Genomic DNA, 23,728 nt, shown 5'->3' with positions numbered 1-23,728 from the left:
GTTTTTATGTGGAATCCTACATGCTTCGTATCGAATTACTGGACATAACAGTTCAGACATGTTTTTTTCAATAGTAGTCGTAAGGGTTGCGAGAAAAGCGCCGTGAAACTTGCGGTCGAAACGCGATATTGTTCCACTTGTTTCTTCAAAAGCGCTGTTTTATACATTGAAGCATAAAAGTAACTGGAACGCCCATGTATTTCGCCGCATATATTGGGAACAAATGTGTAGAAACCGGAGTCACACTGAAAATTCCTTCCAAGTGGAAAGAAATTTCAGGGTGACAACCGCCGGCTTTAGTTTGTAAACTACAATATGTGCCGTTAAGTGACAAATTAAAATGTTAACTAGCGATATTTTATTAATTAGTCTACTATACATGTCAATTTCTCATGCAAGTAATGTCCGCCTCTTCCGAGTAATTAATCCAGCTCAATGACGAAAAATATGCTGCTGCCACAGCTGATTTTTAAAAAGTTATGTGGAATCTAAAAGAAAGTACCCGGTACAGTAGTTCCTACTGGCCAGTTGGTTTGGTAGTAGCTGTGAAAGAATCATGTTAAAGGTTGTTGCACTTCCAATGCTTTTTGCGTCTACGAGCCTCGGCATCGCTTAAAGCAATTTTTCTCTCTCTGTGATCATCATCCGGGTTTCTTTAAATTTTTTAATTGATAATCGAACCACCCTTGATTCGAGGTTGGCCGGAATTCTGTATAATAAATACCAATAGTCGAAGGTTCCCGATTCGAGGTTTTACGTTTTCAGCAGTAATTGGGATAGTAGGTACCCTTTACAATGTCGCTTATTGTAAGAGCAAATAAATAAATTCAGAAGCAAATGAAGATTGTTTGGTTACCTTTCAAAAAGTGCTCGCGAGTAGTGTTCTTGATGAGCTCACAGAAAACTGAAGCCAGGAGTTTCGTGTAGACTTCAGATGTAACACAAGGTATCGAAGAAAAATGAAGAAGGTCGATGAACATTTATTTGAGTTGATTCAATAAAATTACGCACTATGCTGCTGTAGCAACGGTGAGTAATGATGAAAAAGTATACTTCTCTGTTCATGCTGCATTCATACGAGCGTAATAGTCTTCCAGTACCATCTTAGCTCCTTTGTCGGCGATCATCATGACGGCCGCATTAATGTTTCCAGCTGGGATTCTGGGCATCACTGAAGCGTCCATAACTCTCACGTTGGTAACATTTCTCACCCTGCATGGCAATAAAAATATTCGTTAATACATACGTTTATTATGACTTAGGAGGGGGACGCAGACTTTGTATAACGGAAACTCAGCATGCAAACTAATATTTAAGTGGGCAAATATCCATTTCCTGAGCCTTGTGTTCAACCTGATGCCCCAACTGGGGACCACTTCACCGTCCCTAAAAGTACGATTGGGGCCAGTTGGTTACACATGTTTGAATGAACGAGCTCTTATGCATTGAGATAAACTAGACGAAGCACACAAAATGTCCTTAAACGATATTCTTACGAGACTGTATTTTTCTGACCTTCAGCGCCTCACGTTTGTGGCAATGGTCTGCTAGTTACAGAGCCAAATTACCGCCCGAGAAAATCGGCAAAAATTAATTATCCGCCATGGTGAGCCTTGACCGAATTTCAGCTGTCAGAGACCTCTGTGGGGCTTGTTTCTTACGACACGACAGCTCGGAGTAGATAGACTCACTGTAGACCAAACTTTAAACTTTCGTCTATCACCATATCCCTGCGCTGAAGATGTCCTTCGACAGCGTTCGCTCGGTGAGGACGGCCTGTTGCGTGCGTTATGTTTCACGATTGAGTCAAGCACGAGAGCAACAGTGACGGTGTGTTGGCAGGCGTGAACCCCGCCGTTCCTTTCATCGCCAATGTCAGGGACTTTCTTCAGTTCACCATTTCCACAATAGTCGGTGTAGGAGTGAACATAGCTAATAAGGCGGAAGTCATGTCAAAGTTCCAAGCTGCTACTTGTAAGGAGCAAGATCGTTCGACCTAACCTAAGTTATGTAAATGATCGAAACCTATTGAAAAATGATTAAAGAAACACTAAAGAGAAACATTAGGTGAGCTTAGGCTCATGAAATATTCTCCATTTCGCGCTAATAGGTCATTAGAAGCAAAAGTGAAGGTCAAAGTTTCAATTTTCGAATTTTGCGACGAGACCACAGCGTAGTAGCGTCAGTGTGACGTCACAGATTTCAAAGTATTTTTTTTCTTATTAGGGCCGTTGTCGCTGAATGAAAGCTCTTGAAGCGCGCGCCATGTTTTGTCGATAGCTCCGCTAGAAAATAAGTCCACGTTTGCTGGTAAAAAGTCAACTAGACTCGAGTAGACACCGTCAAAATCCATCATGTCACGGCAAGCTAGTGCGGGAAATTCGACATGGCGTCGCCACAAGTATGATACTGATTTATGGTGTTTTATGATCATATTGGTACCTTTGGCTAACCAAGCCTCTTGTCACATTAAAAGTGAATTTCTTTTGGTAGCGTAAGAGGGCACTTTACACACACAGCTCAAATATTTTATCTTTAGTGTCCCTTTATACACTGAGATAGTGACCGGGATATATATGAGATATATGGATGTGTATGGATATATATGGATATATGAGATATATAGGCCGGGATACATGAGATAGGGACCGGGATAGTGAATGGGAATTGTTTCCTCGTGTTCTTGTTTTATTCGCGCTGTTCAACCTCAGTTCTAAATAGACCGGAATACGTACTGGACAAGGTGACATATTATTTTATGTTCAGTCATCCTTTAATACACTGAGATGGTGACCGGGATACGTCCTGTACAAGGTTATCAACGAGGTTCCTACGAAATTACGTCATCAGTATGTAGTACGTTACGAAAGAAGTAGTGAGGGACGCGACGAAGACGTGGTGAGAAGCGGCAAAACGCAATGAAGTGTTCATGGAACTATGTCCAAAGCCTTGGTGACTAGTACTCCAGCGTGTATTATGTCATCCTCATTCCGCAGTTTTCAAAACGCGCGTAAACTCACATGTGCGTGCCCTTCCTTCTTTGTGTTGTATATAAGGGACATCCTGGATGATCTTCAGTGAAAGCGCGGAGCCTGAACACATGCAATTGCTTCAAAATACTAAAACAACTAAAGGAAGCAAATTAATTTGTATTCTGGCCTGAGAGACACATGGCAGTGAGCGAGAACACTAAGCTGAGCCGAACCCTATCTAACGCAGCGTGCAGGTGGTTCTCCTGATTGCATGGTAATCGGTTTCACTTTTCAAAGATTGGTAACAAAAAGTATAGAGGAACCGCTGACTCACTTTAGTCTCGAGTCGACGACTGAATCCTTGTGGTCACCCATAGAGCATGTGCAACATACGTGTTGTCCAGGGAAAGCAGCCTGCCGGACAAAGCATTCTATGTACTCCGGTGACCAAATGGTGTGATTCTCGCAGTTTGGGTAAGACCCATTCCAGATTTCAGCACCAATGTTTTTCATGGCAGTCGTGTTGAAGAGGTGCATCACTTTAAGGGTACCTGGTGAGGCATTAGTGCGGAAGAATGAAAAAAGAGCAATCAATTCATTAAGGTCGGGTCGCTCGTATAGCCAACGTTGACTACGCTGTATCTACGAACATACTGAACAATACTAGGTTTACAAACTACCGCGCAACACCGAATTCATGTTTGTCACCTTGACGGTACCTATTATAATTTTTGTAATATCTCCAATGCAATCTAGCAAAATATACATTCTATTAAAAAATATAGGTTATGTTTTATTTTTGTTTTTACCTCACCTACATCAATCACTAATAATTGCTTTAACCACGAAAATTTTACTGCGTTTTAGATTCTTAAAAACATTTCGTCTCACTCTATATTTAGTACAGTCCGCTGTTAACAGTGAACACGAATTACGAAAATTTCGAATTCAGATTTTAAGGTACACTGGTATTAAACTCCACAAGCAATCACCAAAACGATGTCTTTTCTCTACTCCATTAGGCAGAATATTAAATTTCTTTTAGTACAGGAGTCATCTTCTCTGTCTTTTTTTTTCGTGCGCGTCTGTGTTGATATCGTGGAGTATTCGTAACTGTTCTTCTTGTACAATATAGAATTTGTAAATTACTCCGCCCTCGATTCATTAGGAAAGTTCTATCAAAATACTTTCGTGTTGCAATGTGATATTGTGGTGCCAATTTCATTCTGTGTCTATATTGTGTTTATTCTCGCCTCTAAAGTAATGATTGTGAAATATTATTCTAGTAAACAGATTGGAAAATACGAATGTTTTATAGTGTCTTATGTTTACTTCACAAAGCTGCAAAAAGGTGCAGCGAGTTCACTATATTTCCAGTCGCATTGTGTGTCTCATTTTTAACCAATCATTATCATCTGGTGAACTACCTAAGGACTGGAAGATCGCTAAGGTTGTTCCCTACTTCAAACCTGGTTACAGACACTCTCCTGGTAATTGTCGATCTATTTCACCAACATGAATATGCCGCAAATTGCTTGAGCATGTTATAGATTCTCACATATTTGTAAGCGTCAGTTGTTAAATTATATTGGACAAGTTTGAACGTCAGCAGTAATGCTTTAAATAACGTTCATAAAGAGCTTATATGACCGGCTCAATCGAGGAATAAAACGCGGGATTCTTCGGTTTGAAACAGAGCAAAATAAACTGCTTAACGCCCGGCTGGAGTGCAAGAGTTCAATTACTTCCTAGGCCGACGTACGTAAATACAAAATGGCGGCATGTGCCCAATCATTGTGGGGTTTATGTGTGGAAATTAGTCCGTTCTCAAGCTGACCAGTTGTAAACGATGGCAATGTTGCCAATCTGAGAAAGAAATCTTAATGTAGTGCACATCATAGCGAGGGAGAAAAAAATTGGAGGACGCTTAAGCTTCGCCTTCAAGAGTGAAACGCGAGAGCGTTATCGCATCCCGTTCTCACCGCTCACTCATTCGCTCGGCATGCTCTTGAGTGACACAAAGACATAGTTTTCATATACAACACTTCTAAGTTCACAGCACAACTCATGAGGCGCCCCTCACCGGACTTTGCACCCACCAATCAGGCGGTGAGCGCCGAGCAACGCAGTGTTCGGCGCGGCAACGAAACGAGCGCCTGAGCAAGCGGAGCGAACCAAAGAACTCGGTGTCTCGGAGGGAGAAACGATCTACGCGAGCCAAACGTCGTGGTCGGCACGGACAGCCGGGCCGCGACGCGCCATGAAGGCGGACGCGATCATGGGGCTGACGCCTCGATGGGATCATCCTCTATATCGCTTGGGAGCACCACACAGACGCATGACTCCTCGCCAGCAGCACGGCACACATCGCAGGGGACGCTTTCCCACCAGACGCGCTACGGCGCAGCGATAGGCGTCCTGCATCGGACGCTGCACCTAGGAATCGCGCTGTGAACGGAAAGAGGAGCCGCATCGCCTAAACACGACGGTTCGAGTGACGCACGCTGGAAGTTGAAAGGGGAGAGAGCGAGAAAACTTATTAAACGCAAAGGTATTGGAACATCCTCGCCCCGGTCCCCGCACGGCCCCAATGCGCTCAAACGAGACGAAGGGGAGATGGATGAATGTTATGAGCGTCCCCTTTGGAACGGAGCGGTGGGTTGCGCCACCAAGCTCTTGCTATTATACTGCCTAATGTCCTACCTAAGTTAAACAATAAAAAAATAAGCACTATAATCTCCCACACCCAAATTTTCTGATCCATTATTGCTAACTGTGCTTTTGTACGTCTCTGTTTTTTGTCGTTTCCCTACATTTCGTCCACCAATCCTCCAATCGCCTCTTACTAATTCCCATTGAGGACATGTTTATTTTACCACTGCCCCCGCTGAACCCAAGGGCTTCAAAGAGGCCAGTGGTGCTAAATCGACCGCTGGGTAGACGTCTTCACATTCTAATAAAATATGCTCCATAGTTTCCCTAGCTTTACCGCAGCAAGCACATGCTTCTTGTTCCTTCTTATATCTCGCTTTATAGGTGCGTGTTCTAAGGCATCCCGATCTCGCTTCGAAAAGTAATGAGCTTCCCTTTGAGTTATCATAAATTGTTTCTTTCCTGATTTCGTTTTTTCCTCTTAAGTAGTTACTCATGGCAGGTTTCCTTTCCAATGCCGCCACCCATGAGATTATTTCAGCCTCTCTGACTTTCCGCTTGACCTTCATTGTTGCTGTGTTGGCCAGCCTAGAGGCGACATACTTGCTGGTAAGCTTCCTAGTTCTTTTCCTCCACTCTGAATCAATGTTTTTCCTGTACGGATACCTGAACACTCTCCCAGCTCATTTACTTTCTTCCATATTCCTCAGGCGTTCTTCATACTCAATTTTACTGCGAGCTTCCCTCACTTCAAAACTAGTCCAGCTCATATCACCCTGCACAGCTTCATTTGTAGTTTTCCCGTGAGCGCCCAATGCGAGGCGACCCACTGACCTTTAGTTCACATCGAATCCTGACTGTACCCCTGATTTAAAGCAAACAACCGCATTTCCAAAAGTAAGTCCTGGAACCATTACACCTTTTCACATACCTCGGAGGACCTCGTACCTATTGTATCCCCATAGCTATCTGTACTTCATTATGGCTGCACTTCTCTTCCCCTTCACTGTTATTGTTTTTTCCTGTGTTTACATATATCTATTGCCTTCGTTTATCCATATACCAAGGTATTTATATTCTGTTACCCGAGGTATTTCCTGGCCCTGTATGTCCACTGTCCATTCACTGCTTTTATTGAATACCATAACACCTGATTTTCTAACACTAAATTTCGAACCTAAATTGTTGCCTTCCTGTCCACAGATATTAGCCAGTTGTAGCAAATCACTTTGCTTGTTAGCTAGCAACACAATGTCATCCGCATAAAATAAACCTGGGAGCTGCTGCTCAACTACTGTACCCGCCTGTTTGCATGAGAGATTAAAGCCGATATTACTTCCTTCTAGCGCCCTCTGCATCCTCACCATGTACATCATAAACAGCAGCGGGGATAAAGGGCACCCCTGTCTCAGTCCCTTGTTGACATGAACTTTCTCCTCGCTTCTCATCCCTTCCCATTCAACGCAAACGGAATTTTCTAGGCAAATCTCTCTCAAAAGCTGTAGACAATCGTCACCTAAGCCTTCCCGTTTCATAATATTCCACAAAATGTTGCGGTCTACGTTGTCATAGGCTCCTGTAATGTTTAAAAAGGCCACATATAACGGTCTGCTTTCTACTTTTGATATTTCAATACACTGAGTAAGAACAAATAAGTTATCATGTAAACGCCTACATATTATGAAGCCATTCTGAAGTTCTCCCAAAATGCCATTATTCTCTGCCGATGTTTGAAGCTTTAATTTGATTGCCTGCTTTGCTAGCCTGTATATTACCGATGTAATGGTCAACGGTCTATACGAGTGAATTCTATCTTTCTCCCCCTTGCCTTTATAAATTAAATTCATTCTACTTTGTCGCCAACTGTCTGGTGTTCGTCTATCTTTTAAAGTTTGTTCCACTGCTTTCACCAGAGCTTCCTTACTTTTTGGTCCTAGTTAGTCTTGGTTCGAGAAGCGGGCGAGTAGCGCGCCACCTGTCGGGGCAGCGCCGTACATAGCGAGGAGGGGGTCTTCTGTGTTTGCCGCAAGATGGCTCTGCGTGTGCGCCCAGCGCAGAAGAAATGTAGCGGAAACGTACTTCGCTACTCGTTTAACTGCGACTTCTGTAATTTACATGCTCATAATTACCGATATACACCGTACTATAACATTCTACGGCACGTTTCTAAGGCAACACCGCATTCACTAGACGCATTTCTGTCGCGCTCTCAACCATCGGACTCATGGCTGAGTGGTAGCGTCTGCGTCTCACATTCCGGAGAGCGTGGTTCGATTCCCACCCAGCACACCTTGCAAATTGTTTCTATTTGTGAATTGCCTGCCGGGATTTTTCGCTCACGGCCAACGCCGCCGATGACACCGACTTTTCTGCGACACGCGCTCCTTAACGCTTTCGCGTTAATACATCACAGGAAGATAGATGGAAGCCCAAAGTGTATAAACAAATTATTATTAGTGGTCACGGAGCCAACATTTCGATAAGCGAACTTGTTTTCGTCAGGCCACCAACCGCTTTCATTAGCAGCATTTTCATGAACACGTAGCTCGCTCTCTTCCACATTGAATGGGGGAAAGGGGCGAACAAGCTGGTGCACAGAGAATGATGAGGCAAGCAGAAGTGTACATGGCACTGTTGCATAAACAATCAAAGATATGGTTCTCAAAATAAACGACAGCTTGTGTGGTCCGCAGAAATAGAAGGGACGCACTACTGATATTAACGAAGTGTGCTGCTGACGTTGATAGTGCTGTTTGAGGATGGCAGCAGGAATTATCGTCGACGTGCTTTTACTACAGCGGGCATAACAGCCTGACGATGGTGGCGTGACCACGACGGCGAGATCACGCTGGAATGGCGACGATGGAAACAATGACGCCGCGACGACGACAGCAGCCTTACCAGGATGGTATGACGGCAACTGAATCACCACGTTGTGACGACGATGAGATAGCAACGGTTGCGCACCTCTGCTCTCTTTTCCGTTTGTTTATTCCTCGGGGATCCAGCGACCATTCACTATGAAATCATGTTGTCCCCTTTCAGTGTGCTAGAGAAGACGTACTTAACCGGCAACATGAAACAGCGCATCTCGACAAGAGAGATGCAGCGGGCTTCCGCGGTGATCGCGGCCTCGATACCCTGAGCCGAGGTGTCCCAGGTGGTGGTGATGATGATTTATTGGCCTCACCTTTGAAACGGCGCAGTGGCAAATAGTCACCTGCTTGCCTGCTTGAGTAACTCAGATATGCTATACATGCTTCTCATTCTAGCATTCTTCGTATAAACCTCCTTAATATTTTTCTCTTCCTCAAAACATCTATATCTGCCTTGTACACATGCCCATAACCTATGCCTGTAACATACCAGGTCGTATCAACCTCTTCCGTCTATTTGTTTTTCAACAATATTTTTAACATTTCTTGCTTATCTCAACTGCTTATTCTCTTCCTCCTCCCCATAGAGGGTGTGCGGGAGTGCACTACGCCTGCTTAAACACTGTTAAGAAAGCAACTTGTCGGCACCAGTCAGTTAGACAAGGTGTTTCAGAGTGCTGTTGATTCTGTAAACAAAAGCGCCTCTGTATACGGATTCAGCAGAGCACTTATAAAGCGAGTTATTAAAAAAATATTTTCTGGTAATTTTGTAATCCCTCACGTAATAACTTAAAGGTTAGCATACCTTTTTACTCAAAACCGAGTATGTTGTAGTGTCAAAGCAAATGCGGCACACTACTGTAATAATCATACCTTGCTGGTATGATTATTCATTACTCACCACCTAGCCCAACTTTCCTCTTTACTGAACTACCGTAATAGGCACTCATGTAATGAAAATGTACAAAATGCAGTAAAATAAATTAACACTATGCTGTGCTTTACCGCTCGGTCCGTTATGTCACAACATTACGTCATGGCAACAACGTTATGTCATCTATGGCGACCTAGCAATGGCGACGCCGTTATGGCGACGCATGTATTCACTTGAGGCACCCACCATTTACAGTTCTGTCGACATCCTCTTGCTCAGACAAAAATTTCAGGTCTATGAGTGGCGGTCCGTTCGGGTCCGTGTTGTTGAGCTTGACACTGCCACGAGACTTTGGTCGCACCATGCCCACGGCGTTCATGAAGCCAGTATTGTTGAACATCGGCATGTAGTATTTTTCGTACGTCTGACAGAAGAACACGAATGGGTCATTGATAAATGGTATGCTTCTCTCCACTGAAACTATCACAATCCTAAAATTTAGAAAGCATAGGTTATGTAGAGATGAAACCGATAATCATGCGCGTCGCTGCACTGGAAAGTAAATGTTTGAAGCTTACACTAAAGCTAGTTAGCGAGTTTTTCACGGCGGAACTACTATATTGTTAAAATAACAGTATTCCAAGGATAGACCGTTGGGGCACACCATATTCTACGTTATTGATCTGGGACTTCGCAACATTTTTAACTGTATAATGCGTTTTAATAAAGTACGAAGTTAGCATATGCTGGCGGTGGTGTCGGGTATGACTGGTTAAAAGGCGCGTTACCTATGACGAAGGGTCGAAGGTTAGCCTTTTGTTAATTAGTCGATTAAGAAGTCTCTGCCGCAAGTTCTTCCTCCTTGCTTCAAGTGGAAGAATTTGGTGAAGTTCATTAGCTCTGATGATGAGTCAAATTACAGAACTAGTTCTGCGCAAACCGAACAGCTTGTCTTTGAATTCTTTCAAGACTATTAATGTTAGAAAGAGTGTGTCGAACCAGAGAATGAGGAATCTCAACATAAAGTACCAACGTATGCTGGTTTATTCTTTCAACAAATTACGACCGTAAAACACATTACAGCAGAGTCTTGAAGCAGCAGAAGTACCTACGGTGCGGCGAGCCGCGAACCACGCAGCATGTATGGTCGATTGGTCCCTATGACGAGAGGCGGCTTTTCCGGGGCAGGCTGCCTAGTTATCCCGTTTGATGTTATTGAGGTTGTTGATAATGTGTAGACGTGGAAGGTGTGCCTCGCGAGACGAAGCTTTGATGCGACGAAGGTCACAGAAATGTGCGTGCAGTTATGGCGATAGTGTATCGCCATAAGGGCAAAGATGCTAGTCCACGCAGGCATACTCTAATTTTGGCTGGACAGTTGTGGAATAGGCGACTAGTCTGACACCAGAAAGCGCTTTGAGAGGGCAGCTCTTATGCGCCGGTTCCTGCGGCGAGCGTCGGCGTCATTTGTAACCGAGTGAACGAGCACAGCGAAAGATGAGAGCGAACGCAGAGCGCAGCGGCGGATGAAAGACACAAGGAGTAAAGCAGAGGGGAAGGGTTCCGTGGAACCATGAGACGAAGAGCGGAGGAGGAGGCTATGGCGAAAGGGTGACAAGAAAAGCATTGGGCGGCGGCAATGGCTACGAGATAGCGCCATAGTACCACGCATCGTCTGGGAGGCCTGTCTGCCGCAGCTGCTGGGAATCGCGCCCACGTGTCACCCACGCGCTGGCTCTCGCGATCTCCAGATTAGAGAGGCAATCGCGCCACACTTCGCTCTGTTGACAACATCTCGCATGAAACAGATTATCCGCGCCAGCGAAAATATCGCGAAATGAAAACACGTATTTTGCTAAGCTCAATTTTCGCATTAGGGAGTATCGTGGTCATGGGTGAATTTTTAAATTATATTTAAAGAAACACACAGCTTTCGGACGGTGAAACTGCATATGTTGCTGATATGAACATCCCAGGATAGATTTATAGTAGGGTAACGCCTAAGTACTTGTCATTAGTCAGTGAGCGGGGAACACGCTACATTATAAATATGGGAAAGTGGTGCCCCTTTTCTTTTCTTTTTTTTTGATAACCGGGAAGAGTACACTTTTTTGATTATCGATCATTCGTGATTGTTCGCGCTAGTGAAAATGTTAGTTACACCTGTGTTGAAGTCCTCCTGATCGTCAGGGCAAGTTACCTGATGCGACAAAACACAACCTTCTGCAAGCAACCTTATTTGAACATTGTGTTAACTACACTCACAATATCGTTTTCATATAATAACAAAACAAAGGGCCTGAAAGGCTGCCCTGTGGCACTCCATATGTCACCAGAAGACAGTCCCAGTGCGGTCCTCTCACATCTACAAATTGTTTGGGATTATACAGATACACTGCAATCCAAGGTATAAACATTTAAGGAATGCCAATTTTTCTAAGCTTTAATATTAATGTATCGTAATCAACCTCATCAAACACATTGCTAAAATATCAAAAAATAAATCCGTCCAACCTTTACTATCGATAACCCAAGCGAATGAATTTATAACTAGAACAAACTAAGTAACTGTAGAATATCTTTTTCTGAAACCATGCTGCAAGTTCGTTAAAATCGAGTTCTGTTCAAGGAATTTATTAGTGCATTTTGAAATAATGTAGCAGTTAGTTCACAACACGTAGATACTTTTGGCCTGTAGTTTTCTAATAAGATTTCATTGCTTGGATACACTCCGCATTGTAGTCGTTCCCAGCCGAAACCTGGTATATTAAAATCGCCAACTAAATGAATTTTGCTGTTTGCTGACTGATGCATGTGTGCTTCTAATTTACCTAAATAACTGGGTGGTGCATCTAGTAGTCTGTGTATCGCATACCGAATAAAACTGTGGCTCCAACAAGACAATATTGTGCATAGACACTCCAGTTCAGGTAAATTGTGGATCAAAGCAGCACGAAACTGCTTTTTTAATTACAGTTGATCTATATTTGCGGGAAAAAAAGTACATTTTGGTGGGAAAATATGAAAGTAACCACGAAGTGGCCTGTATATAACACATGTATGCTGACCATGTATGTTCAGCTGTGTTCTGCGTAACAAGAGAGATCTTCCTCCGTAAAACCTGCGCATATAATGTCGGCTCACAGGAATCTCTAAAGCACACCCACATGTTAATAGAATGGCGAATTACATTTGTCAAATTCTTTGATTTACATTATTTACTTTGATTTAGCCACTCAGTACGTGCTACTGGGTCACTTGGCCACTCCTCCAGAATGGGCGTGTCCCATTGCGTACGGTTCCTACCTAAAACTCATTTATATCTTTAAAGCACACACACCGATCGGCTAATAGGATGGTTAGTTATATTTCAAAGCCTTTTTTATTTACCCTACTTTTCTTGATTTAGCTTTTCGATGTATGCCACTATGAGTATGTCTTCTTGTCAAATCCTTCAGAATGGCTATGTGCCGCTCTGGCACAAGAAGTACATTATCCTTACATGTTGCTTGATACCGGTGTCGTACTTTTGTCTGCGTACACCTGTCATCACCAAATTGAACGCATCATCATTAGCGGTAAAGCATTGCATTGACCACTGTACTTAAGCTTCACGACGCATAGATTCGATCATGTGCATTGAATCTACATATTTTCTGACGTCGCCGTCGTGCTTCTCAATGGGGCGTCTCTCACAGCCTCTTACTGGTTTCGGGCACCGAACCTCAATATTCGATCAAATAATTAATAATTTGCATTCTTTTTTATTAAGTGTAAAAGTTTTACATTTTTTGCGCTCGAACGCGGTTGCGCGTAAGAGCTGCTGCATACCAGCGCGGCTTACCTCATTCGAAACGTACGGCGACTTTGCGATTCGTGGGTCTGGAAAAATGTCCGCAAGTTCCAGCTCTATGTCGGGGTAGTCCTGAAGTCCACTCGAATCCACGCCGCTATTGGTGAACAGCAGTGCTTCAAAGGCACCCGGTATGGTGAGAAGTCCTGCGTTGGCAACGGAAAATTCTTCTAAGGTTCTCAACAGAAATAGTTCGCCGCAATGTTCTGATAAACGCACAGTGAAAAGCACTGCTGTATTTTTTATTTGAGAGAAAGAAGTTTCGACAAAATGGTGCACATAGAGTGCACGTGTGGTTTAAACGTTTTTCGATGGAAAGGGGCCTAACTGATAAAGACCGTCATTTAAAGAAGAGGTGCATGGCAGAGTTGTGAGAAAGGCGTATATTTTTTCCTTCTTTTTTTTCTTTAGGCATGGGCTCCTTTTGGGCCTATTATTGTCTTCAAATACATGTATGTAGGCCTGCTTCCTACATAAAATGCAGAAACGTCGTGTTGAACTTATTATTAGTAACTGTGTATAGTCTTCAGGCGGGTCTTTTCGTCGAGGTGTTGTTCTATGCATTGTCTCTCACGTAGTTGTTGTCCCTGGACAGAGTCACTGACTTACGGCAGATGGTGGCATAAACTGCAGATACGATTAGATCAGTTATGGTGATTGCGTAGTCAGCGGGTACTTGCCTGATGTCAAAGAATGATTTGTGGCCAGCACTTGAAGCGACCAGCGTGTGTGCGAGTGCGGCAGTGTACTCGTACATGGACGGAAATATCAGTTTGAAAATTTAATGAATTGATATAATACTAAAAATAAGGGCGCCCCTTTTATGTGGCACCGGCTTCTCCGCCGTTGCATGGCAAACAAACAAATTACATCACAAAAAGCTAAGGGGCCAGTAGCGCACTTCAACATATGTATATGCCCGTCTCTTTGGAGCTGTTAGCATGCACACTCTTCGAATATCAAGCCTAAGCACTTCATATAGCCTACTGTATGAGGCACCAGAGTGTCCAAGCTGTAAAACTGTCATGTCGTACGTTACACCACCCGCCGCTGTTGGCCTCGTGCGCAAATCATGGCGACAGTGTGACCGATGCTCTATATATTATACTGACTTCAGCTGAGGGCTCTCCTTTGCCGACTGCTACGCTCCAGCTGCAATATCTGCACTTTCATTCGTTTGCTACAGCTCAAGCTGCGTGTCTGGGCAGCATGAAGTTCTCCACTCACTGCCTTTACTTTTTTAGAGCGCAACTCTTTGGCGTCCGTTCCTGGGTTTCGCGTCGTCGTCGGCCTCGTAACCAGCTCCGCCCCCCTTTCATCCCCTCAGCGCTAGCAGCGACCGACTGATACCGCTGGATGCCGCTGACGCCGCTAGAGAGTCAAGATAACGTGACTGCATAGAACACCGTCGCCGCCATGCAGAAAGAGGAGGAAAGGGTCCCCCCCCCCTGTATCGGCGTCAGCGGCATCAGTCAGTCGCTGCTATCTCTTCCCTCCTCCCTTTATCGTGTTGTCCGCTTGCTGCGCGCGCTTCTGCCCCCATCGTTTGCCGCTGGGTGTACACGCCGCCCCCCTCCCCCCTCTTCCTGCGAGTCTCCGGTTGTCAAAGCGCCGGCTCGAACTTAATTCCTTTCTTCGCTCCTCCTCCAATGCAACCCCTGTGCGGTGGCAATCAGAGAGCCAGATCGGTGGCGGCGGATCTGTATATGTGCACCGCCCGAGCCGAAATTGCCGCTGCCATTTGCCCTGTGCGGTGGCAATCAGAGAGCCAGATCGGTGGCGGCGGATCTGTATATGTGCACCGCCCGAGCCGAAATTGCCGCTGCCGTTCGCCACTGCGAAATTATCTGCCAGTTCTTTCTGAGCCATGAGCGAGACGACCGATGGAAGTCCTCCGTCTGCTGCTGCTGCTGCTGCTGCTGCTAAACGAGCTGCCAGAGCAGAGGCCCAGCGCCGTCGCCGTCAGAATCCAGAGGTGCGTGCCGCCGAAGCAGAAGCTTACCGTCGCCGCCGTCGAGATGATCCAGGAGTACGGGAAATATAAAAAAAAAATTCTGTGATAGCGCATACATGTGTTGCTCGATTTCTTTGCCTCAATCTATCGAAAAGGTGAAACAGCTTATTTGCTGCGCTCAAATTTCGCATTAGGAAGTAACGTAATCGTCGGTAATTTTTTTAAAACATGTACATTTCTTTAGTTCTTCCGGCCGTTTTTCGTGCTTTCACCGCCGATACAAAGGCGCTGATGCTATGCGAAGGGCACGTACCGTTGCGCAAGACCATTGAGGCGTCGGAATGTTTACATGATTCCGCATGTTTTTCACATAGCTCTTTAACTCCCTCGAATAAATTCGGCGCATTGATAATAACTATTCAGTGGTTAGCCAGCGCTTGTGCTTGTCAATTGTCTCGTCCACATTTAGCCTTCGCACTGTACACGGACGATAATTTAGATGCTGTGGTTCCCGAGCTCGTCATTGCGGTAAATGCTGTAAACATCTTGATGATGCAGCGCAAACAACGGAGACAGAAGGAAAAAAATACAGGACAGCGCTGTGTATTCATACAGCGCCGTCCTGCATTGGTATAACTATATGCATGATTGTATGTATTTGTATGTGCACGAGTAACCATAAAAGCGCCGCCCTGTATTTTTCCTTCCTTGTGTCTTCGTTGTTTGCGCTGCCTCGTCAAGATGTTCAGCCATTACCAACCAACTTGCCCAAACTTGGATTTGTCTACTTGAGTGGCGTTGCGCACCGCGCCGAGTTGCACGTGCTCGCCAACAGGCGAGGGCATCTTCTGTAAGGGCTGCTCCAGCTCTCGCCTTGTGAACGAGAAAGTTAAGGAGTCTGACCCAACTCGCGGAGCGCTTCGAGTGAGTTCGTGTATATCATGGCTCGCCTGTTAGGCGTCAATGAGCCTTGCATAGCTTGCTGTGTGATATTTTCCACAGCCACGTTGAACATGTGGGCGTTGAAGCCCACATGCCGTAAGGTGTTCCTGGTACTCGCACTGCAGTAGGCGGCCATGGGCCCCACTCTGGTCTAGAATGCGGATGTCAGTGGCCCTGCGGTGGGTGGAAGGAACCGAGGCAGCGTCGGTAAAGACAGTGCCGACAGTACTATCACACCAATTGACTAAAGCTGCTCGTCGAGGCACGTGGGTCTGCTTACTTGCCTTTGACGTGATAGGCTTATTCACCAGGATCCTTTCATCTTCACTGGATAGCATTTTGTGAAGTATACTCGGGAAGTTATGAAACATGGGTGTGTATAACGGGAGCAGCTGACGTCTGGATTCTGTCCATATATATATATATATATATATATATATATATATATATATATATATATAGTCATATTATAAGAAGCCAACAAACACTGACACCAAGGACAACATAGGGAAAATTACTTGTGCTTAATAAACGAAATAAAGAAACGATAAATTAATGGAAATTAATGTGGATGAAAAAACAACTAGCCGCAGGTGGGAACCGAACCCACAACCTTCGCATTTCGCGTGCGATGCTCTGCCAGTTGAGCTACCACGGCGTCGTTTTCCCATCCACTTTCTTGGGAATTTATGTGTCCTAGTAGAACCCTGGGAGTGTTAGCCAGCGCTACCACTCACAGACCTTGGCGGCGGATGTGGAACATCCTTTTTGCCGCAGGCGTCTCGAGAACGTCATCTTTTTGGGTGAAGGCAACTGGTAAATAAATCCACATATGCTACCTGAAGGCATCAATGTTGCCGGATTCTAGACCCTCGTTGTGTAATCAACGAGAAGAAAGGGGTTAACCGAGGGGCCCGATTTTTATTAGTCATATTATAAGAAATCAACAAACACTGACACCAAGGACAACATAGGGGAAATTACTTGTGCTTAATAAACAAAAGAAAAAAAAAGATAAATAATGGAAATTAAAGTGGATGAAAAAACTTGCCGCAGGTGGGAACCGAACCCACAACCTTCGCATATATATATATATATATATATATATATATATATATATATATATATATATATATATATATATATATATATATATATATATTTACGAGGTCTATAGCGATTATGGTTTGTTTCTTCAATGACGGCTTCGATTGAAGCAAGACCTCAGAAACGGTGGAGTTCTGTTCTCGTGTGTCTATGAAGGTCTTTTAGGACATGAACTGATTCGTCTTATAGTGCGAAATTTATAATTGAGGAAAGTAACCTGATGCGGACATAATATCCATAGGTACTACAGCGGTATGAAAACTGAAACCAACGTCTATAAGTAGTAGTACTTGCGTGTGGCGGTCACTGCTTTTTTCCCCTATTCGCGCTACACACAATTAGCCGAGAACGATACGCGCCTGATCCTAGATTGGACCCCAGCCCTTGAAGACAGGCCCCATCAAAAACAATAAGTGGGCACGCTACTCGCCTTTGTTATCAAATGTGGCTTTCCTTCCGTCATTGAGCATCGCTGAAGAGGTATTTATGAATGTAAAGCGTCCAAAGTTTCTGCGATCTCATGAACAAGTGTTTTTTTTTCTTCTTCTAAACATTGACGTCATGCAAGAACCGTCTGAGTATGATATGAATTGTCGTTACCTGTCTGAGTTTTATTGTACTCTTCGATGCTCTGATTTATGTTGAGTAGTCCTATTTCATCCTTTGTCGTAGTTACAACGAGGCCAAGGAAAATTATGTGATCCATGAGTCCCACACCGACTGGAAGGTCTGCCACCACAGGATTTATCTGGAAAAAAGACTTCACTTATTTACACTGTTCCCATCTCAATGTAGTCGCGAACCATTTCAGAAAAAAATTCAGAGTGTTTTAGCTAAGCAGATTGACAAACCTATCCACTCAATCGGCGAGAGAAAATACTGACGCGCATGTGGAGAATGAGAGCCACTGTCCATTCAGTTCTATCAGGGAATAGCGCGGCACCTTGCTTTGTCACATATTTCTTATTACTATTTGCTCAAGCTGATCATATTTTGTGATATTAATATACGTCATAAGCAGTTCAGAAAGCTGTTGCAAAGTTAGAGAACCATCAGGTAAAACAGTAAAATTATTGCTATTAGAGTTCGTCGAAGACTAAGCCATGCTTACTAGCGCGAGGAGGAAACAAAGACTTGAGAAGAAGGGAGCAGAAAGGAAGAGCACTTAGCCCTTGCTCTGTTACTTCCTACTCCTTTCTTCGAAGGCATTTGTTTCCTCGTCGCACTAGTATGCATCCCTTCTCAGGGAAGAGTCCGGTTCAATTTAACCAATAAAGCTTGCTGCGTATGGCGAGACATGGGAACTAAAAATAGATATTTCTTGAATAGAGAACTGTCGGTTCATTAAGTGCTTTAGCATCAACATCGTACAACTATCAACTACGTGTTCAGCTCAGCTACTAGTCATCGTTTGTTACACTTAGCATTTAAATAGTATACTACAACCTTTCTCTGTGATTTCTCGACTACAAAGCTCGTGTGACAGGATGTCTACTCCCTCAAGATTTCGCTGTCATTGGGAGTGGCTAAGCCTCGTTGCACGAACCATCCAGGGTTCGTTGCTATAGATAGGCGACGTTAAAACAAGCGCGAAATTCAAACACGTAAATTTACTTTGAGCAAACCAAGCGAGATAAATACCTTTTAATGTCTTTGTTATTATTATGTATTATTACCAATGTGAAAAGTACAAAAGCACGTAACGAGATCACGCGCATAATATGTATTTTATATGCACTGTTTGATCTAGCCACGACAACAATATGCCGCTGAGAACGCATGTTATTGACGTCAGAAAAGAGCGAAACTAAAGAATGATGCCAGAAGCGCGCCATAGTTCAGTATGCATGAAAAACGCTATGTGCTCGTGCAGTGTCATGACCCTAATTTTCCTATAGAAAGAAAGTAAAATTCGCTTCCGATAGGGTAACATCTGAACCTTTTAATTTTTTTCCCTCACTCTCCACGTTCTATGGTTCTGCGCTTGGCACGGGCGTATGTAGGCAGGCGGGATTATGTGCCGACTTGTCGGAAAACTTTTAACAATTTCTACGAAAATGTTCTCGCGATAAAAGGAACATCTTTTGAATTAGCCAAAGACATCACTTTTCTCCCAAATTATTTTTTTTTATTACACTACCTGAGAGCAAGCTGGATTAGTGTTGTCATTTGCCTATGGCGGTCATTGTGGCAGCATCGTAATTTCGATGTTCAACCGAGTCATTCAGTATATCATCTCAACCACGAATCACATTGTCGTTCCCAGTAATGAAAATTTTATCCAACATATAGTGGTTCTATAAAAATAATAGTTCAGACGATAGAATTAACTTTTTTTCCTGCATTCTTCATAATTGTCATGTGACCGTTCATGTTTTTATACTATTCAGGTGGATTTCACGAGATATAAATTTGTTCTGCAAAAAGCGCTTTTTGTTTCAGTTTATGTGCTGAAACATTGCAGAAGTCGCACAACATAGATTTGGGTCGTAGGGCATACACTCACGCTGCTATTCTTCAGATCCTCTTCGGGTCCGATTCCCGACAGCATGAGCAGCTTTGGAGAGTTGATGGCTCCCGCAGAGAGGATCACCTCGATGCCGATACTTACATTCATTTCTACGCCGTTTTTGGTGAAGACAACGTGAGTGGCCCGTTTATTCTCATCAAAAATTAGCTGTACGCACCAAGAGAAAAGGACAAGAAAAGACAGTTAAAATAACTTGCCATACGCATGTGAATGTGACTTACTGAAGGTGTACGCTTTCCTTATTCTCTAATCTGACATGCCTGAATTCTTTGTATTCTGGTTCCTTACCTAACTGGCATTTAATATTCACATCATCACGAATCTGCTTATCTTGTTGTATCCATGAGTGTGTGTAAAACTCGTAACAGCCCTTTGGCTTGCCCCTTCCGCTGGCAGTTGCCAGTCTGCTCCTCGCTTTCCCTTTCCTCTCAAATGTATATATGTTTAAAAAAAACAATAATAATAATAATCTGACTTGTTTCTTTAGGTTGTTTTTTCCAGCGCCGCCTCACGCGTATAAAGCTTTAGTTTATCGCATTCGTGATTAGGAAAATTGGTAGTAATTGGCCAGACAAAACGCAGGAGCGTCAGCCAGACAAAAACATACGATTTACCATCGAAAATCTTGCGGCTACTACCTCCTTGTCCTAAAGACTTGACGTTTATAGCAGACGCAAGTGCATATCGTCGCACTGTTGACGCACCGCATTTGCATCACGTAACTCTTCAGGCGCCACCTGTTCCTTTAGACATACGTGCGAGACCTGACGGTTCTCAAACCACAGTAACTTCAGTTCCTGTTTCATTTTGCTCAGCAAATGTACGAATTTCTTTACATTGACCTACACATGTATCAAACGTACTTGTGTTAGCAATATCCCCAATATCTCCGTTAACACTGGCATGTATCATACAAATAATTTGCCGGCACTAAAAGCAATGACGGAGACGGGGCCCTAACAACATTAAAGCTACACTGAAAATTCACCAAAACTGTGCCAGTCTTCTTCACAGGTTTTCGCTAAAAGCGGTATGTACGCGTCGTTACGGCCACCTTGCAAGGCACCGAGTTTCCAGACTGTGACCGGTGCCATGTGAACGAACCTGTGAAAAATGTGCTATGTGATTACCCTCAGTACATGGAAGAGTGATCGGGTTTGTGTGATGGTCAGGCACGTACCCAGGATTTTTTTTTTGGGGGGGGGGGGAGGGGGGTCAGGGGCAATTCAAGGTAACTTTTCTATGCAGATGAGCGAGGGGGGGGTTGCCTTTACTAGTACAAATGTGAATAATGCCCATCATTCGCCATAAACGTACGTAAATCCTGAAAGCAGAAATAAAATAAGGTATCTCACAGGTACGCCTGTGAGATACGCCTCTCCTTTAGTTGGCAAACAAGGAACCACATCAAATGGACTCGCGTAGGAAAGTAGCGCAGGAAGAACACTGCCAAGAACAAGTGAACAAGCGAAAGTGTAAAATAAAGATTCCTAGTAGGGTTTTTTAATTAGCTCTGAAAGAACTATAGAGAAATGTATGTGATTGCGGAACAATAACACTCCTTTTGTATCCTTCGTTTACTGCTTTACAAAGTTAAGTGCCAAACTAACTCGTATTGCTTTTTGGGAAGTTGCGTAACTATGCCAGCCCCATACAACCGCGTCGAGAGCTGCATTTCTAGACGTACACTCTTAAGCAAAATTACACCCTTTTCCCACACAACAACAATCGTCATCTCTCTTGTCTGCATTTCCTTTCTTTAAAGCGGTGAGCCCGGTACCTTCCAGTACACTCTTAAAACGGTTGCACCCTTTGGGGTGTAAATTTGTCCCACAACAATAATCGTCATCTGCCTTGCTTGCGTTTCCTTTCCTGAAAACTCGGCGCTCGCTACTTTCCTGTCGATAATGCTGCGTCACACTGATAACGCGGCGCCGTTCGTGACTGGGAAGTACCGGGCTCGCCGCGTTAGAGAAAGGAAACGCGGGCAAGACGGATGACGATTGTTGTTGTGGGACAAGATAAACCCCAAGGGTGTACATTTTTCTAAGAGTGTAACGAACGGCATGCGCGTTAGCAGCATGACATAGCACTCCCGACAGGAAAGTAGCGGGCGCGGCGTTTTCAAGAAAGGAAACGCAAGCAAGGCAAATAACGATTATTGTTGTGTGGCAGAAATACACCCCAAAGGCTTTAACTTTGCCTACACTCTACAGTTACAAAAATGTACACCCTTTGGGGCTTATCTTGTCCCACAACAATAATCGTCATCTGTCTTGCCCGCGTTTCCTTTCTTTAACGCTGCGAGCCCGGTACTTCCCAGTCACGAACGGCATGCGCGTTATCAGTGTGACGCAGCATTCTCGACAGGAAAGTAACGAGCGCCGAGTTTTCAAGAAAGGAGACGCAAGCATGCAGGTCAGATGACGATTATTGTTGTGGGACAATATACACCCCAAAGGGTGCAAGCGTTTTAAGAATGATAAGAAAAGTTTACACCCTATGAGTCGTATCTTGCCACACAACGATAAACGTCATCTAGCTCGTCCGCATTTCCCTTCTTTAACGCTGCGAGCCCGGTACTTCCCAGTAACCAACGGCATGCGCGTTATCAGCATGACATAGCATTGCCGACAGGAAAGTAGCGGGCACGGCGTTTTCAAGAAAGGAAACGCAAGCAAGGCAGATGACGATTATCGTTGTGTGGCTGGTATACACCCCAAAGGGTGTAAACCTTTCTTAAAGTATGACTATAATACTGCGTCCACCGCAGAAAGTTAGAAAAACATTCACATAAGCACATAAGAGAAGTGGCGACGTCAGGTGGCTCGACTGATAACTGTAGAAGTGTCATTCAAAGCACATGGAATTATTCTACACTTCCAGCGGTGTTCCTTCTCTACTTATTTTTTAAATAAAAAGAAGTTGATCCATAAATATTTTCGCAAACAACGGCTAAATTTGCTAATTTTCGCTTTTCATTCCTGTTTGACTGCTTTCTCTGCTCTCTCCCTTAGATCGCTTAATTTCTCAACTTCTTGCGGCTCTTGTTTCCTGTTACCAGTTTTGCACGAAAGGGGCTGTATAACTAGGGAAAAACCAGACGAGCTAACAAGTGACATTCATATTCCTTATGGGTTTAACGGTTATTGCAGGTTTTGTTCATGGACGCTGTTTCGCATGATCTTATTTTCCACCTTATCTGAACCATATCAAGGGTGTATGGTTCCGATGATCTGCCAGCGTCGCTGTGAGCCGTCACTCGAAGATATACTGAAGAAAAAGGAAACGTTTAACGCAACTGGCGTATTTTCCGGCCGCAGCTCGTTCCACGAGCATACAGACCAGTTGAGTACGAACTGAATCCCTTTCCTGGTCCCTGGATCAGTCTAAACAAAGAAGGTTGAACTAACGAATCAACAGCGATGTGCGTGACCGTTAAACAGATGATGACAACTGAACGCAACTCGAGTTAATTGCGCGGGCACCGAATCGATCAGAAAACTGGTCTTCACACCTCAGGTGAGGCCGATAACTACCGCCATCCAAAAGGAGGGAAAAAATAACAAAATGTTGACCGCCGAGTAGCTGCCAAGTCTGAAGATTGATTTGGCGGCGCTTTAGGAATGTGTGGGAGGAGTGGTGGCGTCGGGCGGGTAGGAGGGAGGGCGGAGGTATGCCGATCAATTCCGCTTCCCCCCCCCCCCCCCCCATTGGGTACGTGGCTGGTGATGGTGTTGGCCGCCTCGGCAGTCAACCGTTGTCGGAGGCCTTTATGGGCCCTTTGCGTGACTGCGAAGGTTAGCTTTGAGGACATCCAGGCCTTGACATTTTTTTAAAAATACAGATCTCAACTCTAGGCGATGAGTTGACTTCCCCGTGAAGTATTTTTAACCTTTCTTTTGCCGTCATCGTTACCCATCTTGGACCTATTTCTCTCCCTTTTAACCTTTCCTCTGCTCAGAGTA

General features: G+C 44.2%; 1 protein-coding gene across 1 annotated transcript in view; it reads right to left on the bottom strand.

Annotated features, from left to right (window-relative positions):
* Positions 1–969: 969 nt before the first annotated feature.
* The window catches only part of LOC142589606 (glucose dehydrogenase [FAD, quinone]-like), a 53,277-nt gene continuing 30,518 nt past the window's right edge, over positions 970–23,728 (bottom strand). Inside the window, exons 6-11 of the mRNA XM_075701105.1 lie at positions 19,737–19,907; positions 17,831–17,978; positions 13,219–13,373; positions 9,621–9,798; positions 3,307–3,523; positions 970–1,212 (exon numbers count right to left, since the gene is read on the bottom strand). Coding sequence (XP_075557220.1) covers positions 1,062–1,212; positions 3,307–3,523; positions 9,621–9,798; positions 13,219–13,373; positions 17,831–17,978; positions 19,737–19,907 — 1,020 coding nt within the window. The 3' untranslated portion in view covers positions 970–1,061. The remainder of the gene's footprint in view (positions 1,213–3,306; positions 3,524–9,620; positions 9,799–13,218; positions 13,374–17,830; positions 17,979–19,736; positions 19,908–23,728) is intronic.

Source organism: Dermacentor variabilis, chromosome 8, assembly GCF_050947875.1.
Source record: "Dermacentor variabilis isolate Ectoservices chromosome 8, ASM5094787v1, whole genome shotgun sequence".
Taxonomy (NCBI): domain Eukaryota; kingdom Metazoa; phylum Arthropoda; class Arachnida; order Ixodida; family Ixodidae; genus Dermacentor; species Dermacentor variabilis.
Note: the sequence above shows the minus strand (reverse complement) of the source record. Positions and strands in the feature narration are given on the sequence as shown.